Source organism: Folsomia candida, unplaced genomic scaffold, assembly GCF_002217175.1.
Source record: "Folsomia candida strain VU population unplaced genomic scaffold, ASM221717v1 Fcan01_Sc002, whole genome shotgun sequence".
NCBI lineage: Eukaryota > Metazoa > Arthropoda > Collembola > Entomobryomorpha > Isotomidae > Folsomia > Folsomia candida.
The window spans coordinates 6,050,414-6,069,978 of NW_019091194.1; the positions used below are offsets into that span (position 1 = coordinate 6,050,414).

At 38.5% G+C, this 19,565-nt stretch overlaps 1 protein-coding gene across 1 annotated transcript in view; it reads right to left on the reverse strand.

Moving 5' to 3' along the window:
- Positions 1-19,557, reverse strand: part of LOC110842661 — a 31,575-nt gene extending 12,018 nt beyond the window's left edge. Inside the window, exon 1 of the mRNA XM_022088442.2 lies at positions 19,117-19,557. Coding sequence (XP_021944134.1) covers positions 19,117-19,411 — 295 coding nt within the window. The 5' untranslated portion in view covers positions 19,412-19,557. The remainder of the gene's footprint in view (positions 1-19,116) is intronic.
- Between the last annotated feature and the right edge of the window lie 8 nt (positions 19,558-19,565).

A 19,565-nucleotide genomic window follows, 5' to 3' on the forward strand; every position in this document is an offset into this window, starting at 1 on the left:
GTTATAGCCGAGCTTATTTCATTACCAATTCTTCGCTCAATTTAGTTCCAATCAATGACATACATAATCCAACATCGCCGTCACCTGCACTTTCCCAGCCAGAGCTAGAAGGAAAGTGGGATTAATCCAGGCAGAAAACATGGAACATTAACCGCATGCAGGAGACTAGGAGAGAGTGAGTGAAACTGTAAATGGTAAAACTAGGGCTGTATGTATGTGCACACGTACAGCAAATTCGTAATTGAGTTGGGACGACAAAACAAAACTCGTCAGAAACACACAGACACTCATCATAACGACAGATAAACATAAACCTTAAACGAATAGGATTTTGAGTGTGATGCATATCCACTCGCATTTATGTATATGTAGATACATGGAAATATTTGTATGTCCTATTGGAATGTGAGCTTGAAAAAATTAGTGTTTGGCAGGCTCACAAAAAACTACTTTGCACAAATTGCATGTTACTATTTCGCCTGGATTTTGCTTTTTGGATTCTTTCCAAAATTCAATGTTTTCTTTCTTTCATTCTTTCAAAGAGAACAACATTCATGAAAATATCATCATTTCTCGCTTATCCGAGATCCACACCCATGCAAATACAAATACTTTGGTAAATTGAATAGAGAACAAAAAACAATTATGGTTTTGTCCCTTTTAAGTAAAATTGGCCTTGGGGTTGAGTGTGTTGGTACTAAATACGTAAATATATAGAATAGGCTGTCCTTAATTATTTCTTCAAATGGTAGGTCATGATACGAGGTAATTCCACAGATTTTAACGATAGACAAGACCACTGTAACAAGTTACGACTAGTATTTTACTGATTCAACAGCGCCGAAAAGATAAGTACTTATCTCCACACTACAAGAGTAAGGTTGGGTCAGAGGGTGCTGAATCAGTGCTCATAAAGTTGAGCATAACTGTCGCCCACATAGCAGCTCTTGCCTTTCTTTACGATCACACTCTAATGCACTCCAGTCATGCACGTGGTGGTTGGTTTTTGGTGGTGTGATCCACTAACAGAACACAGCGTTCCTTGTCGTGTGCAACGTAACGACTTGAAAGTTCGACTAAGACGTTAATTCTTATTTCCGCTATAAACTTGTTCCTTTGGAAGATAAATCATTATTGTATTTTGAACATTTTTTAATAGAGAAAGAACAAACCATTTATCCATCTTCCTATCTATTTATGTGGGGATGTATTACAGGGCGTTGGGTGATTAGATATTTTTGTACAGCTGCTGTGCCTCTCTGCTGGGTGGTATCAGGTGGCTTTTTCTCAGTTTTTCTGGAGCAGCGAAATTAGTCATCACTCAAACTCTACTCTTTACGTCTTCTTCAAGAACGGAGCCCGGGACCGGCACGATAACAACTTTCTTAATATTCGCCAACTTAAGACACAACCAAGGACAAAAATGAGTAGAGAGTGGCTTACTGTCAAAACTTCTTCTGCCTGATTCCCAAGCTCTGATTTATTTCTGTTCGGAAATCACACTTTCTTTCGTGTTGAAATAGAGAAGGAAGGAACTTTTCCTAGAACGAGTTGTTTTTTTAATAATTGCGCAATTCTTAGCTAAATCTTTCTGTATTCCATCCAGGTTACGCAGAGGGCTTTATGAAAACACGTATTGCTTATCATGTAACGACCGTAAGCATTATACAATAGGGGAACAGATACATATGCATAAAGGTTCCCCATAAGATTTATCTCTAGAGCTTCAAAGGGAATAAAATAAAATAAAATAATTTTTTGCCCGAGGGAGTTCGAGGCTGCCCCTGTAAACCGCAGAATCAGGACAGTTTTCATCTCCTGGCTTGTTTGGGATTCCTTGTTCGATAAGCATAAATATGCTAGATGCGTTACCTACATGCATATAAATGTACTGGTGACGTATACACTGTTCGTGTATTATACGATCCTTTGGCTTGATAAGAGAACCCATTTTGTATTTTGCTACTAACCCCTCACGTCCTTATTCTTAGTATTGCACATATAAATAAAGGGACACCGTAAAATTGCCGCAGAAGAGCGACTAAGGGCCAGCAGCAGTATGCACGTACATACGTATCAACATAGTACGGCTATAGACTTGACATAACAATTTGCATTTAAATGATGGGAAATAAAGCCACTCTTCCACTGGGAGGAGGACAATCTTCCCCTCATAATCTCATCAAGGAGGCTGATTCCGCTTGGCCTATGTAACAGCCGCGTCCTCTTCCAGTTTTAGTTTTCAAACAGCCAACAAACGACGGAGGAGCGTTTGCGGGAACCCAATATAGCATGATATCATTACCACACCAACAAATTCCGAGGACAACTCAACACAACCATTAAATTAAAGACGGTTGGGTCACATCATCACCGCCACCAGTCAACAAGAGAGGGAGGAGGAGGGGATGACCTACACTACAGATTTCAGACTTGAATTGATGCCCTGGTATCCGAGCAATAACAAGCAAATGGTCCTTCGAGATGTAGCCATGTTAATCTGGTTCAAGTCTACAAATAATGTGGGACTTTCTGGGATGGAGACTGAATAAGTGGTTTGCTTGACTCCCTTCATTAAGTGAATGTTACAGCGAGGTATTTCATATAATAATAGAATGAGATTCCTCTGCCAGACTGAAGATCTGGACCAGAGCGAATATTGGCCTCATCACAGCTCGGTTAGGTTACAGTCGGTGATGAGATTCTCTTTGTTCCATCCTCTGGTCACTTTACTGCCACTGCTCATTACGCCGTGTTATGTCTGCCCACGAGGAAAGCGGAGCAAGATGAGCGAGCACATTGCTTTCTCCGTTGAATGACGACAGGGCTCATTAAATTGGATAAATTCCGGATTCAGACTCCAAACCAACCAACTAGCCTGCACAGTTGAGTGAATTGCCTTACACGTCATGATAAAAAAGTAATACCTACATACAATTAGTTATAAAAAATCGAATACTTTTTTAAATTTAAATATGCACAAATAATGGCATATCTAAAAATCAATTCATTAAAAATAGCAGAGAATAATTACCAAGTTCAATGAAAAAACTTTTAAAAATGATGCCAACAACTGCAATAAAATAACAAATAAGCCTTTGATTCATTTTAGCGTTGGGTTTGCCAAAGATTTTTGGTTTGTCACGATTTGGCCTTATTAAAGAGTATTAAAGACATGCTACAAGCAGTACCACGACCACAACACATAATCCTCTGCACTTCACGACGACTCAAATCCTGTGACGCTCCAAATATCGCAAATAATTGACGTAGTATTGTGGTCGAGATTCATAACATTTAATAACACGAAACGACGAGCACATGCATAGACAAGCCCCATTTCGTATACCCTACAAAAAGTCATTGTTGTTATTAATAAACAACAATTAAATTTGGTTCAAAAATGAAAACAGTTTGAGCAAAAAATTTGGTAGGCCTATGTTCTTTAAAATAAGCGAAGCGGTTATAAACTCGTACCAGCCACACGTATTTACCGTTTATCACTGGGTAATGTGATAGAATGTGATAACACGTTACGCCCCCAATGATTTATGGGAATGCTGAGTGAGTGCGGATTGAGAGAGAGAAGGTGGATATGCAAATGCGGTTGATTGGAGGATTGATGATGTGGAAGAATTATAATAAGGTTGGCTCTGGTTTGCTGTACATACGTAAGTACATATACAGACAGACTTAAAGTAAGGTCAGACCCGGATACGGGAACAAATCTAACAGAATAAATCACAGGCAACAATGGGAAGAGCAGAAAGCAATCATGTTATCATACCTTGTACTAAATCACTTCTCCCATTTTTAGACTTCATAAATTACTTACACACGTCGATTTGGGGATTATTTGAAGAAAAAAGTATCCAAACTTTAAAAGGATTACTGCACGGAGGAGGGACGTATAGGTTGAAACTATTTGTATGTGTCGGAAAGTTTGGCGTGAAAGGTGCTAATCTGGAATTCTTGCCAACAAGGTAACATTTCGATTCCAAAAACGTTTCGACTATTTTGTAGAGGATTGACAGACAACAGCAAGCGCTATTTCGTTTAAGAGAAGGATTGGCGTAATCTAATTTTCTGCGAGTGAGTTGCAGGCTTGACATGAATTAATGATTTGGGTAATCAATCTCTGCCCCTCAGACGGAAAGATGGTCGAATCTACAGTGGAACAAATCCAATTCGCGTCAATCGTGGCAAACGAATTACTAATATTGTTGAATATCGTTGAATTTCTCTCTTTCGGTAGAAGTACAGTTATTCCTACAATACGTGAATTTGAAGATTCTGTATATCAAAAATGGTTTATACAATATTTTTCATGTAAAAAATTGAAAACTGCTCACTAAACAACAATTGGGCTTGAAATCATTTAGAAAACGATAAATAAATAAACGGAGTAAATTTTCCCATCAACAATCTCTCAACAAAGGAAGGAAGAGTTTTGACTTTACACAGTCCACGTTTTTTTTTTACTTGATTTCGTGTAGTGATTGATTGATCAAAATCACATTTGTTCCACACACTGAGCACACGATTGCCAATTCCGTTTTTTCTGCTGCAATTGTTCCCTCAAATAAACGTAAGTGGACAATCAAGACCACTCTTTTTTCCTATCCTTCTTTCTTTACTTTACTTACTGTGTAAGCAAAGAAGAGTTTTTTATTTCGCAAAAATCCATTTTTGTCATGTCCTTGTCATGAAGAAGCGATGCATGTAATGTGATGAATACCGGCTTGAAATGCAAAATTTTAGTAAAAAATGAAGCAGCTGAACTGGGGGTGTGTGATTAGCCAAATTAAATGAAGAGTAGCAGAAGACGTATGCGTGTTACAATCGAAAGAGGACTTGCTCATCAACTCTCCTTTAAGCATTCCTTGGCAGCTTAATGAAATACGTGAGGAGGGAAGAAAGGGATCAGGATCACAGGGAAGAAGGAAGAAAAAGAAAGAAAGTACATAAGCTATGATAGCTTACGGCGGCTGGTTTGTCGCCCTGGTTAATGTATGTAAGGCTAGACTTCAATAGGAGCAGAGGGACTCTTCTGCAATGCTCTTTGTATCCTATTATTTGAATCCACAGGGAAAAAATCCCTTGACAATTTGTTCCTAAACCTATGGCCTTCTTGCTTGTAAACTTTGCTCCATAAATATCTATGTATACCAACACAGCCGAGCAATGCAGCAGTAGCAACAAATTTCTCTGCATTGCATCAAATCCGATCCAACAACCAACAAAATATTAAAGCAATTAATCCAGGATTATATTTTGTGCTGGATAAACTGCATATTTATTGCGAACTGGGAGTGAATTATGTATAGTCCGTAACTCGGAGTACGAATTTAGTTAGGTGTGACGCAGTATATTAGATAGTACTCTTTGTATCGAAGAAGATGAAGGAAAATGAGGGATGAAATCCATTTTTGGTGAAAGTATCTCATATTTTTCACAGTGGAATTAGTCCAGAGGGAAAGAATTGGGTGAAATGAAGCGACAAAGATGCAATTTGGCCCAAATTCCAAACTTTTACTCTGCTTCTCAAGAAGTCTATCCAGATCGAGCACTACTCTCCTACGGGTTTTCTCCCATGCAAGTATGGCTTGTACATATATGTACAAAGTGACTACTAAACTATAGTTTAGTAGTCACTTTTGGACTCGCCGTCGTCCGTCCGACTCTGTGCATTCAGGTTCAACTGCTGCTGGATATGTTGGCGAAATGCCATTGATTTCTCCATCCTATCACATAACTAAACCACTACTTGTATCTAGCAGTGAGTGCATCGCAAGTGGACCATCGAAATTTATGAGTGTTTCTTTATTACCCGGCCAATCAATTCGCTTTTCTGGTAGTAGCCGCGTTTCAGATTAAATTTTACCCACATTAATTCAAGCAGTAAAATTGAATTTCCAACATTATAGTCACCCCTTTAAAAAATATGCTTGAATGATAATGCATAAGTTCCACTGTATACGCATACTTATAAGTAGATTCATTTCCATTGAGCCAACAAAAAAATGTGCGAATAATAAAATGCAAAGTATGCAAGATTACATATACTTTGTAAGTACCTATGAATGCAAGTATATCACCAGCAGTTCGTAATGGGAGTTAGTTACCCGTTGATGGGAAAAATGAGGCCAACTTTTGTACTTTCTAGTCAAAATGTAAGTTTTTCCTGTGATTCTCTCGCTCGCCTAAGCATTAACCCCTTTTTCCCATTTATGAATGAATTAAATGCCACTTTCTCCCCGTTTAATGAGGAGATAGGTTCAGTCCAACCGACCGACTGGAGAAGATGACGATGAAGACAAAAACCAACCCTACCTACTCGCATCCACCCCGATAACTTTACTTTTCCTTCTGTCACAAAGAAGTTTGGCTGGCTGATTTTTTTTTCACTTTTTCTTGTGCCAGGTTGATTCGCTTTCATTGACAAGTTTGAATAATATTTTTGGTAGGATTTTGTTCCTTTCTTCTTCTTTGGAGAATAATAAAGCAATGCATCATCTCCTCACTTTTTTTCCAGTGCTTCTTTTGCTTTCCTCTCGCTCCAGCTGCTGTTGTTGTAGATGATGCTGATTGAGAACAAAGGGAAGGAATGAATGAGAAGATGGCAATTTCCTTCCGTGAACGGGAAAGTTTTTTATTTCTTTTTTTCTCTCCTCTCTTTCTCAGTAGTAGTGGGAAACATCTCTGTTTTTTTCTATCTCAATTTCCTCCATCTCCCACACACAAGTGTGCAAACCATCCCGAAAATAAATAAAGGTAATGAATAGCCTCCATTTCTCATCACGTAACACAACACGACTGCAATTTTCATCCCCGATTCTTTTATATTTATTTCTTTTAGAAATAAAGAAATAAAATAGGAGACACGAGATACTCGCTAAGACCACTACCACCCACCCGAGAAGTAGTATTAGTATTAGTAAATATAGCGCATAGGATGTAGCTGCTCAATTGGAAGTGAAGAGTTATTTTCACAGGTTTAACCTTTCACTGCAGGGGCGGCTCAGAAAATTTCCTTTTAAACGTCTTTTGTTCCGGAGAAGATTTGAGAAGAATGAGACTGGTGAAAGTCGCCAGTCAGCGAAGGCAAGTCAGAAGAGAGATGAAAATGAGATGAAGCAGTGAAGAGAGAACTAGCGTGGCGGAGACGTGGCCAGATTTCTAAGCAGTTTCTCTCTTCTTCTTTCTCGCATTGACACAGTTCTCCGTTGGACTTTCTCCGTTTAAAACGATGAACACAATAGGACAAGGAAACAGGTAGGCAAAAGGCAGCAGCACACTCACGAGGAGCCGTACCGAATAAAACTCTGCATGCAAAATGTATCCCGGCACTCGGGGCTATTGGTCGAAACTTTCCCCGTGACGTGGAGTGGGTTCCAAATTCCGATTCAGGCGATATATAAAATAGCTGCTTGAATCTCAAATTATTTAGAGCACAGATTTCTACATATGAGACATGAAGGCAAGTGTGAGTAAGTAGGTATTCGTCCAAGTTGCCTGGTGAAAGTAAGTGGATGGAACGTACATGCATAAGTATATGTATATATGAGAGAATTATTCGGTGAAAAGCTTTCACCTTACAAAAAGTCAGAGGAGCGACGCCACCGAGAAAGTTTGCCAAGTTTGTGTTTGTTTTTTGTGTACGGCAAAGTTTTTCGAGGATTAGACCCGCTTCGCTACATGATTTAGCGTAGCTGTTTATTTGCGCAAATGGATTTTCCAAGACGTAAGTCGATAATGTATGTGCGAAAGTAATCTGCAATAAGTGCAATTAAGTAGATTCAATCAGCTACCTGCTGCTGCTACACCTTCCTCCTCGAGGAAAATAATTGCACTAATTGATTTTAAACGATTAAAGTTACGCATACTAATGACGCTGGCTTTCGTGAAAGTGAAGCTGGTTGGGATTGAAATGGAAACCTCGGTTGCTTTTGGACTAATAAGATTTCCAGATTAGATTTCTCATTTCCTTATTAATGAGGGGAAAGCTAATTGGGCGTATAGCATGAATACGTGTGGATTCGTACCTACGTATGTATATACGTTACGTATACCTGCATTTGTACTTTATTCGGAATAATGCCATACAAACTAAGATTTAAGCCTGCAACCTAGAAATGGTCGATAGACTTTTCACGACTTCAAACTTTGGGGATTTCTGTAATCAAAATAATTCTATACAAATTCCGTATTTATTTAGCAACATTACAGGTTTATGTACGTACAAGTAGCAAGTAAACACTTGTAATACTTCCGGAAACTTTCGTTTCAAAGAAGGAATGGAATACCAGATGTCAACCCTTTCAAACAGGCAAATATGTTAAAGCAACAATCCTATCCTTGCATGTGCTTCTGCATACGTGGGGATGACATCTTTATAAATAATGAAACAGCAAGACAGTAAAACTATTTCATCTCCCAAACAATGGACACGACTCAACCTCCAACTGTAACAAGATCAGATGGGAGCAGAGCATTGTAGAAGTCACTGACTTTTCAAGAATTTAGTCTTGCAAACACAATAATGTCACTTCATCTCTCTTCACGGCAACAACGGCTGCTAGCCAAACACATATTCCGTCCAACGTAATGATATCGTCATTCCTTATCTGCCTATACGAGGCAGCCGTCCATCGAAATTTCTACACCCCATTGTCAAGTAATTGTAATTCACTCAACAAAACTCAGCTCCAATACTTGACCCCTTTAACACTCAATTCGGAAATGTGTTCAGTTTTATAAGTTGAAAACTTTTGCACGATCTCAAACCAACCATGAAACAAAAATGATGGTAAAAGTACATACTGTGTTGGGTGCAATGATGATGATGTCTGACTTATTACGAGGGTTTTCGAAATCCCGTTGTGTGCTTTTTAGATTGAAGTCAGTCGTCTTTTAACCTGCTACCTCACCCGCAAAACCAAGAGATGAACATTTACTTTTATTTCATCGAGTTAGATATTTCTTCTTCTTCTTCTTGGGGTAAAGTCAAGGTTTGGGTTACAATCTTTTTGAGATGGTGGATGAAGAAGGAAAAGAAGCAGAGCGTAGTCGACACCATATATTTAAAGCCTGGGGCGTTGTAACGTCGCTCTCCATGCACATGGTCACCATCAACCATGTCCAACCACCTATGTAAAGCATAACAATAATCTTCCCTCATCCGACCACATTTATTGCAGCTTTAATTTAATGAAATGAAAATAATAACAAAAGACGTGAAAGAAGATGAGTGCAAGGAAATTCGGATATTGTTGCCATTTCATTCTTTTCAGAGAATATCAAAGTTAAGGATATGTACGTACATTTATAGCGGATGAAAAAGTGTATCATAAAATAAGGTGAAAAATGCGCTATTTACATTGAATGATTGAATATAAAATTACAGTATTACAGATTTCAGACCTTGATTTGAGTAATTAATTACACACTTCGCTTCGAATCTTGATTACTATTTGTAGAGGAAGTGTTATACAGTTTATTTATGTGTTTAGGATTTGGGAATATATATTTACGTCAGATTGCAATGGAATGGAATGGAATTAAATTAATCCTATTTCCCAACGTCACTCAGCATCAACACAATAAATGAGAGAATGAATGCCTTCGTCCGAATCAACCACCCAACCAAAAACGTACCAAAAACCGCTATACTAAATATAAGCTGGATGGAATCCGGAATGATTTCCAATAGACTTTGTTTATTTTACACAAAGCGTATGTGGTGCTTAACTACTAACTTTAAGGACAAGTACACGAATGGCTGGAATATACTTATATTGCACCACAAAATATTTTATGTGACTCGTATTCATCGCAAATTCTATCCACATACTCGGTTTTAATGATTAATAAAAGACGTCATGTCCTCTGAAATGGGATAAATCTGAAAGGTTTAGGAATTTGCATGAAATGGAAGCTATAAAATGTAAAATTATAGGTTTTTGTTCGAGCATGCATACATATCTGAAAGTTGTTGGTATCAGATTCTTTTTCCTATGCTGATACATGTGCCTAGAAATATTACAACAGGAGGAGGGAAAGCAGAAAATAGATGGGCACAGATACGGTTCGACCATACGAGCCGAAAGCCATTAGAATTTGGTAGCCATTCCAGTTTATTGGTTCAATTCTGCCAAATTAGGGGTCCTCCAGTAGTGGTGCTGGCCGGAACTCTAATAAAGATAAATTATAGCCTAAATTGCTCTGCATATTGCTTTCTTCACGTTGGCAGATGGGTGGAAAATGCTTGTAAAGCATGTAGTAGTATCAGCCTGACTATGGGCACGTTTGTCGGGCCGGATCTTTTCAAATTAATTTCTCGGACTCCATAAAACTAACTTGTGAACCGATGAGAAGGAGGTCCCTTAAAAGTAATTTGGTTAATGTAAAGTCAAATAGTGCAGCCGTCGGATGTCAGCCATCAATTCTTCTCTTGTCAAATGGAATAATTCACCTTTCCAGAGGATTCGAGTCGGAAATGGGTCGTCGTGATTTGATGGACGTGAAAGACCACCTCTAAAAGATGGATGAATGAGTGAACAAATAGTAAAGTCTTTGATGTTCATCTATTGTACATATGTATAGACTTCAATGGATGAAACTGAATAATGGAGTAGGAGAGTTATTTGTAGGTTGGGTGTATAAAGCTATCGGAACGAACGGTGTGACCAGCCTTGTGTATTATGCACCACAAAACAAAGAAACTATACAAACCTATAAAAATACTGTGCACAAAAGTACATAAATATATCTCGTGGTAGCGATTGTAAGTTACCGTGCAAATTGCACGCTGCAATATCGAGCTACAGCATACCCTGGGGAGGAATGTTGTTGGTAATTGTATCAATTTATTAGCTTTATGACTGTGGATCAAGCTCCTGTTGTAAGAAAGAAGGATTCAACCCTCAGCCTCCATCCAACGAGCCATGCATGCCTGCCTCCATTCAAGAGGGCTTTCTTTAAACCCGGTTCATTATTGAATTGAAGTATGGACATCATCATTATCCGAGTGAGAGGAAGAAAGGGGCCGCCGAGAGAGAAAGGATGTCAATTTAAAAATACTGAACAATTAAATCTAACCAGACGACAAAGCAATGGACTCAACTTTCTCTGGAGAAAGGGATTCAGATCGGCGGTTCAGAGCATTGACGACAGAGAAATGCTTTTTAGAGCTCATTATGAGAGAAAGCGGGTATAAAGTACTCTATTCAAGTATTGTTTGACACTGCCACTGACTGTTTTGTAATTTCGCCTCAAAATGGGCTGAAGAAAGCACTTTCAGAGTTTAACCAGCATGCACAACAGTAGAAAGCCGGGTTGTGAGACATTTGAGAAACTTAGTTAGCATGTTCGTAAGGAGTTTTGTCCTTTTTTATGTCATTTTCCCAGTGCGGAGGAATAATTTGGTCGTGGGGACTACGCACAGTGATCTTCCCAGTCGAGGCGGCGTGTCAGGCAGAGTATAATCTAATTTATGATGTGCCGTAGATCGGATTTCCTTGTCTTCAACTCTACCATTGCTGCTGGATGGGTGTTACGTACGTATGTGTACACAGAATCCGAAAGCTTTGGCGTTGAGCAAAAGAGGAAAGTGGACAACATTTCCTGTCTCAGTCATCTCTTTTTCTGTGCATCCTCCTCCGAGGACTATTTTCATTCCTCCTCCTTTTCCCTAATGGTAATTCTGTTATGTTCCATCTCAAATTGACATTCCTCTCGCATTCGACGGAATGAAGGGCTTATGAGGTGGATTTGATAAAATTCATGATAATAATGTGCACAGATTAGAAATGAGGAACAGCACACGAGACACGAGTTACATATCGTATCATGCCATGAATCAAAAGAGCTGCTACACATAATGTTATTGCAGTTACGCCAAAAAATAAGACTTGCCAATCATATTCGACCTTTTATCAGAGTGGAAAATCTCTAGCATAAAATTTGAACCAACTGATACTCAGACCCAAGGTAAAAGTTGATCATATTAGAAAAAGAGATTGTATTTAAAAGAGATGCATAACGATTGAATGAAATATGTCATAGAACGAGTGACCAATTGTACAGTGTGACGATTTTCAGAAAATTTATTTACATGAGCACTTCAAAAAACGGATATTATGACATAACGGACATTGTGACAGCGGACACATCTATGATTCTCCAGCAGGATGTTTAGCATACATGTATAAATAGGTCACAATACAGAATTGAGTATGTCCCTCCAAGAATGCAACATCATGCCGCCCACGACATTGTAACCTTGCTTTCCTTTTTCGGTGAAATATGAACAATGTTAACCAACTCATCCTATAAAACTCAGCGAATAAAAATGAGTTGGGTTGGGACAGCAGGAGTCAACTGTGTTGAACATCAAGAACAGGATTTTTTGTCATTTTTTTAAAACTTTGTGTGTTTCTGTGTAAGAAGGACACACCAAGAGTGAGGATAAAAAGACTGTTCTTTGTGCCACTGCGATGCCAGCCCAACTCTTGATTTTGACACTTGAGCAGCAGAAGCAACTCTTCTGGAGCAAATGGATTGGACGGAATCTCTGAAAAATGTGGAGCTGTTCTCGTACAGCCAAAGAAGAAACACTCACCAGATCTGAAATCTAAAGTTAACAGCTTGTGCAGCCTGCATGTGTACGAAAACATGGGAGAAAATCAAGGAGCGTCGGCTGTATTTTAGTCTGGATAATATTTGGCAATGAAATAGCACAGCAGTGGGCGTGGGTTTACATGTATAGAAATTATCATCCATTTGGTAACAGAAAGTAAGAAAACACACACCGAAACATATAAACATTAAAAACTTGACACACAAAAAAATAAAACAGATTTTCTTAACGATTCCACATTCTCTTGAAAGCATGCACATATGTACAAATGTACAGTATTTACGTACGTACGTATGTATGCCCAATCTGACCTATAATATTCACAATTCGTTATAGTGCGGTAGAAGAGTTTCGGCAGAACTAACTTGGAGAGATTATAATAAATTATACGATATGACCTGCAGCCCAACTAACCAACTTTTATCCTAATACTGTACCCGTATTACCTGCTACATACAACATGCATATGCACATACAGAGAGCAACAGCAAACTTTACGCCATTCACAATTCGTCATACAATGATTGTGTTGGAACAAATGGACGAAAAAAGTATGGTTTTGGCATTGCAAACACCTCTAACAATGAAATATGCATCATGCTCCCGGATGTGCATATCCGCCATTCATCAGCATCATAACCTCAACTATTAAAAGCTAATCTTACAGAACATGCGAGAGATTCACTTTCAACCAATGTACATAAATTATTGGTCCTTAAAGTAATTTTCCATGCTACAGGATAACGAGTGTAACACCTTTTACCAATATTTCTCTATCCAATACTATGCATAAGGTACGCATTGAGATTGATGGATAGTTGGTTGATGAGGATGGCTTGCTCCCCAAGGAGTATTCAAGGCTTACTCTGCAAAAATGTAAATTCCTTCACATTCCATTTCCGTCCAGAGACATTTCCAAAATTGAATTTTTTTACCCGGTCGCAACCGCCAAATACCTGGTCTCCATCTCAATAAATCTAGCCAGATCGGATAAGGTGAGGTGAACACATAAAGATTGCCATTCCTCCAACGAAACCGCAAAAGACGTGCGAATATTGAAAAGCAAAGCAAAAACCTATTTCGGACGGAATCGAATCGCATTTTGGATTTTGTATTCAACCCCAAACGGTATCCACCACAAGCAAAAAAGTTGATTCCTCTCACAAATAAAGAAAAAGGAATGTCATTTTGGAAAACCCGTTAAATAAAAATAAAACTATTCAATTTTCTACTTCTCCTTGAAAGAAACGGGTTATCATGGGTTCGTGACATTTAACTTCTAGTCTTTTCGGGTTCTGCGTTTGACTTTCTATTTATCTACCTTGTCATTTTTGAAATTGTATGCCATCCAGTACGCAGTGACCAATGACCAATACATAAACATATGCATTTATACTGGTTGTTTGCAATACATTTACAGAATTCAATAGAAATGACCAAAAAAATACAATAAGAGATCTTACTTTACATATTATGCATGTTATGCCAATATATTTGATCAAAATAATCAAGAATATTGAGCATCCAAACCAAACCACGCACAAGTACAAAAAATTCTGCTGATGCAATCTAAACCAATCAAGAACTAAAACCATACAACAATAGTTTAGTACTGAGGATAAGAAATTTTTCCAAATACTAAAAACCAATCAATCTCCGTTATAATAAGTAATAAAAAGTTCACGTTCACTGAACAAAGTTATATGACGACGATGAAACAAGTCGGCAAGAAAAGGATGCTTCTTGAGACCCCTTTTCGGAAGCACTTCTGTTCTTCTTGGTTACAGAACAAAGCTTTGTATTCTGTTCTCTCAGCAGCCCCATGTTGTTTGTCTATTTCATTAAAACGGATTCTCTCGCAAACAAATCCAAAACAAAGTTGGGCAAAGTGGAGGATATCCAATTCGACTACTAAACTATACATACAACATACGTTCGTCAGAGCCTGAACAAAGTACAGAATAATCGGAGACGCCGAGGATGAGAAGTCAGTCAACAACGAAATTACTTATTCCTCCGCAAACAATGGGATTAAAGTTTTACGAGAAAATATACAATTTTTACTCTACATACGTAATCCAACGTGTACATAAATACATAGACGCATGTACGCATATATATGCTATCATAAAACTATGTACCAGGGAATAAGGGTCAAAATGCAATGCTTGTTATTGATTGATAATCGATGACAGATTGAAGTGTTATCGGTCACTCACCATAAAGAATGCAGGTCCAGTCACTACTATTTACATCTGGCTTAATGGAAGTCGAATGACACAATTTTTTTCCTGTGACGGATATTATTATACCGATCCACTGCTCAATAACTTTGTTGATTGATTAGTCACAACTCAATAAAAATATGCGGCATAGCCCACTTTTCACGACGGATATGATGCAGAATGTGGTAATCCTGTGAATGTTCACTCTACACCGCTCGTCTAATTTTTATTTAAGTAATCGTAATATTTGTTCCAGTTAATTCTTAAACGACCTTCATCCAGCTCCTGCTGTTATGTTGGTATGTGTGTCTGTGTGTAGTGGAAAAGTCATAAAATGGAATGAACCTTGTGCATATTCACGGCGAAATACCTCATCCGAGTCTCCTCGTCTCTTCTCAGGTTAAATATTGGTATAGTAGAGTTAGTTACACGATAATATGCACTAATGTTGGTAATAGAGAAACACCACTACGCCACGCCACGCCAATATTATTTAATGCTGGAAAAGGATCGTACCCACCCACACGAACAACGAGTAAAAAGCAATATAATATCGAACTAACAAACAAACGTTAACGTCAAGTTGAATGGGCATACCAAAACCTGGTGGTAAGGTAATGAACAGGTGGTGGTTTGTGGTAAAGTCGTTGTTGTAGTAGAACCTCTGCACTGAATAATATACTGGAACAAAGGTATCTGTGTGAGATTATTATTATTGAGATGGCTTCTTCTTCTTCTCCAAGATTAAAATAAGGAGTATATTAAACTGAGAAAAAATTGTCTCTTTGTCGAACAGTTCCACGAATTTGTTTGTATTTTTTTCAGAAGATCAAAGATATTTATCAGATTTGATTTTTAGCTTGGCTGGGCAACATGTATGACGGGATGATGACCCCTCATGCAAGATGATGATAATGAAATCGGTTGATGTTGATGTAACGGAACAGTGAAGAAGATGATGATGAAGAGGAATTCAGCAACGCTGGCGTTTCAACAACCACCATCACGGACTGCTTAGCTCGAACTGAACTCAAACTCTAGCCGGCCCCTCGTACATAAGAACACGCTTTACTTACTCCTCGCAAAGTCTGAATGGATTGGATGCATTCACAAAAGGATGGAATAATCGTGGAAACAAGTGTGTTTGTCAGGCTTCAGAGATGCCATACCACCGGTTTATGGATGCTGCTTAAAAACCATGACACAATGGATGAGTTTGTGTTCCTTGTAAATCCGCATTTTTGTGTTAACGAATAATAATAAGAGGATCAGGTGCGTATATTGTACATATGCACAGGAGTAAAAGGTGAATTTGGTGAATGTATGCATGTAGCAAACGCGTAATAAGTATACTTCGTATGTACTACCAGTTGCATTCTTCATTTGGGAGTGAATGAATCTATAGATTGGAATTAAACACGAGCACCTGTTGTAAATGCAGTATGAGATGATGCTTGTTGAGCGTAGTATGTAAGTGAGTAGTAAAGTAATTCAATTAATCGAGTTCAATTACAAATGTTACTATGTACTATTTGTTTCCCAGATCTATCTGTGTATAAACCCGTTACGTTGACTTTGCTTTGTGTTGTATTGGAATAGATCATTTCCGGATTTGCCAGTGATTTTGCCACCCTGAGCCAGCAGACCGTGCCATAGTGGAGATGAGATTGATATTGATTTGGTATTTTTGTGACTTATTGGAAGCTGGAAGAAATTCCAGAGAGGAAAAAATGGGATCAGGGTTAAGAGATAGAATTTGGGAGGTATCTACGACGAGTACTACTGGCTGCAGACGTCACTCCATTTTCTGGTACTCACATTCCGATCCGCATTCCTTTCTCCCATCTCGTATCTTTATGGCATTGGAAGAAATACATGGCACAGTTGACATCAATGACCCCTAGAGCAACGACGGGACGTGTGTTTGCTTCAACACAAGGAAATGTAATGTCACGAACGATGTTACACGAATTCCTGTTATTTTTTATGCAGGTGCGGGTAATTTGTATGTATGGGTAATAGACTACCTGTGTATTGATCGGTAATTTTGTGTTACCTAAATATGAATATACTTACTCCACCAACAAGAGGCGTGTCGTGTACTTATGATAAAATATATTACAAGACCTGATCAGCTAAAGTATCTATCAGTGAATTAATAGACATTCCAGACAATAGATGTAAACATTGCTTGTGCTCCAATTAAATATCGGTATTACAATCTTGTGGTTGATAAGGGTTAAGACACGCCTTATATTATTGTCGCCCCGACCAGAACAAGATTTACTACCTGTCCATTCACAAAGTCCACCCGGACCTTTTTTCATTTTACGGATTATTGCTCACCACACAGAAAACTGATCTCGTTATTGAAAGACCTCCTGCACACATACATATACTCTTTCTATGGAAAAGTCAATACGGGTGAGAAAAAACAATAGAATAAAGTTCATCCCCGTCGGAGATTGTCAAATCGTAAGAGAAAAACAAGTAGGCCATATATATACTCATATGTATATATCTACATATATATGACGTTACATATATTGCTTATAGTCTATGTACACGCTAGGGGATAAGATTTCTCAAGTCCAAGACTCGATCGACTTTCAACCTTGATTTCTCAATGACAGAGACAAATTTTGTCTCAATTCTCACAGGACATGGACAAATAGGGGTGTCATTAACAAAGGATGTCTACATGCCGCACCCAACTCAATGACAATAAAATAATCCGTTTCATGAGGATGCAATTCAATGGTCACATCTTCTTCTTCTTGCGGACTTTTCTCTGTATTTATTCTTTCCAAAGAAATAAAAACTGCAGCCAGAAGTGCAATCTACATATCCCAGTTTCTCCCCTTGGCCCAGTCAACTTTGTTATTATGACATGAGAAGGATGTGCGATCTGTATGAGATGGTGCTAACAACTAGTTATTTCGGTCGAAGGGGAATCCCCGAGGTCTAGCTATTTCTGGAGCTGTTAACCAGCATACCCAGTAACACCCGGCATTCCTCCCTCCGCGTGCATAATGTGTATGCATGCATATGTACATATATTCCTTATTTTTCAGTCTGGCAGACGCAGCTTTCTTGCTTAAATAATCAAACCTAGAATCGTCGAAATGCCGCACAATGGCAGTTGCAATAACAAATGACGGGTTGGGTCAGGCCCAGGTCTAAAGAAAGAAACAAACGAACGATGCAGCAAAAAGAAACGCTTTAAGTAAAGCACCGATTATTTAGAGATGACGATGTGGGAAGATATGAAAACCTGTCTGTCACATCCATCATCTCACCATGCATTTCTCACAGTTTATCCCGACTCGAAATTTTGAACCCGGAAAATGCAACTGACGTTTTGGCTTAAGTTCTGTCTACAAAAGTTGGTCAGTGATTTAGTTCAACAGCTGAACTTTTTTTACCACTTGGTTGGACACTGAACCGTTTTTTGCAATCATCATCAAAGTACCAATTGGATGTGTTATGGAAGTGAATTCAAGTCATTTATACTGGCACTTCATATGTCACTTTGAACGTTTCCACTTTTTTCAAGTCTGTTTCCCGAATCACTGCTAGAGGAAAAAATACGACTAAATTTGTACAGCTTCTGTTACTCATGCCTGACTTATTGTCATGTTGGTGGTGCCATCGATAAAAATTAGACATTATTCGATGAACCAATGAACATTCAACGTAAAATCTTCTGGTTTAACCCTTACTAAACTGGTGCATACTGCTTGGTATACATATGCTTTATATTTGTCCCTAGCCAATTGTGGAGTACATAAAATTCCAGAATATTTATCAATTAGCTTATCAACTCCAAACATCAAGTAGGTTAATAGCTCAGTTTTAATGTACACATGGCACGGGATTAATTGGGCGAGATGAATGTTGGCAGTAGATGAATAGAAGTAAATGAAGAGATACAAAACTGTCGCCCTCGATGTATGTGCATATGTACACAAAATGCAAAAATAAAGCGACAGTTTATACGGAGGCGTTGTGCAACGTGCGGAGGCGTTTGCAAACAACAAGTATGTATTTATAATTGTATTATTATGGTGATTCATTTGCTGTTGACTTCATAATTTCAAAGATAGATGTTCACATAAATAAATGCAACCGTGTACTTTGTAGTAGCAAATTTTATCTATGCATAAAAATATTGATCGTCTGTTCTGAAATTCAGAATCTGAACAGTGAAAACCTTCTGGAACGAAAAACTTGGCTACAAACCGTATTTACCTGAAATGCTCTCGCTCGAGCAACTGTCATAGTGTCGATTTCTTGATGAAACGCTTGCCCTTTCTGCAGCAGTGACTTGCCAGCGAAGCGGTTTGTGCAGGGTGACCTCGATGCGAATCCCGTCGTCGTTGCGTCCACAACCACCTAATGCGAGTGTGGTCACTCTCCGGCATCTGCCCTGCCGATGACTACCACTAATTGCACTGTCCGATTCTGCTATCAATTTTGAACAGGATGCACTTTTCCCTACGAGATGAGCAGAGGAACTGGGTGTCGTTACTTCGATGTGTGGCATGACTGATTATCAATTACTAGAGTTCCAAAGTTACTGAAAATAAACTTTCTCCAGAACCGAAGCAGTCGCAAGTTTGACTAAAAGCATGAGTAAATAAAACTAACTGGTAAGTGAAAACTATATAGGTTGTTCTCGCAACGTCTTCAAAACCAAG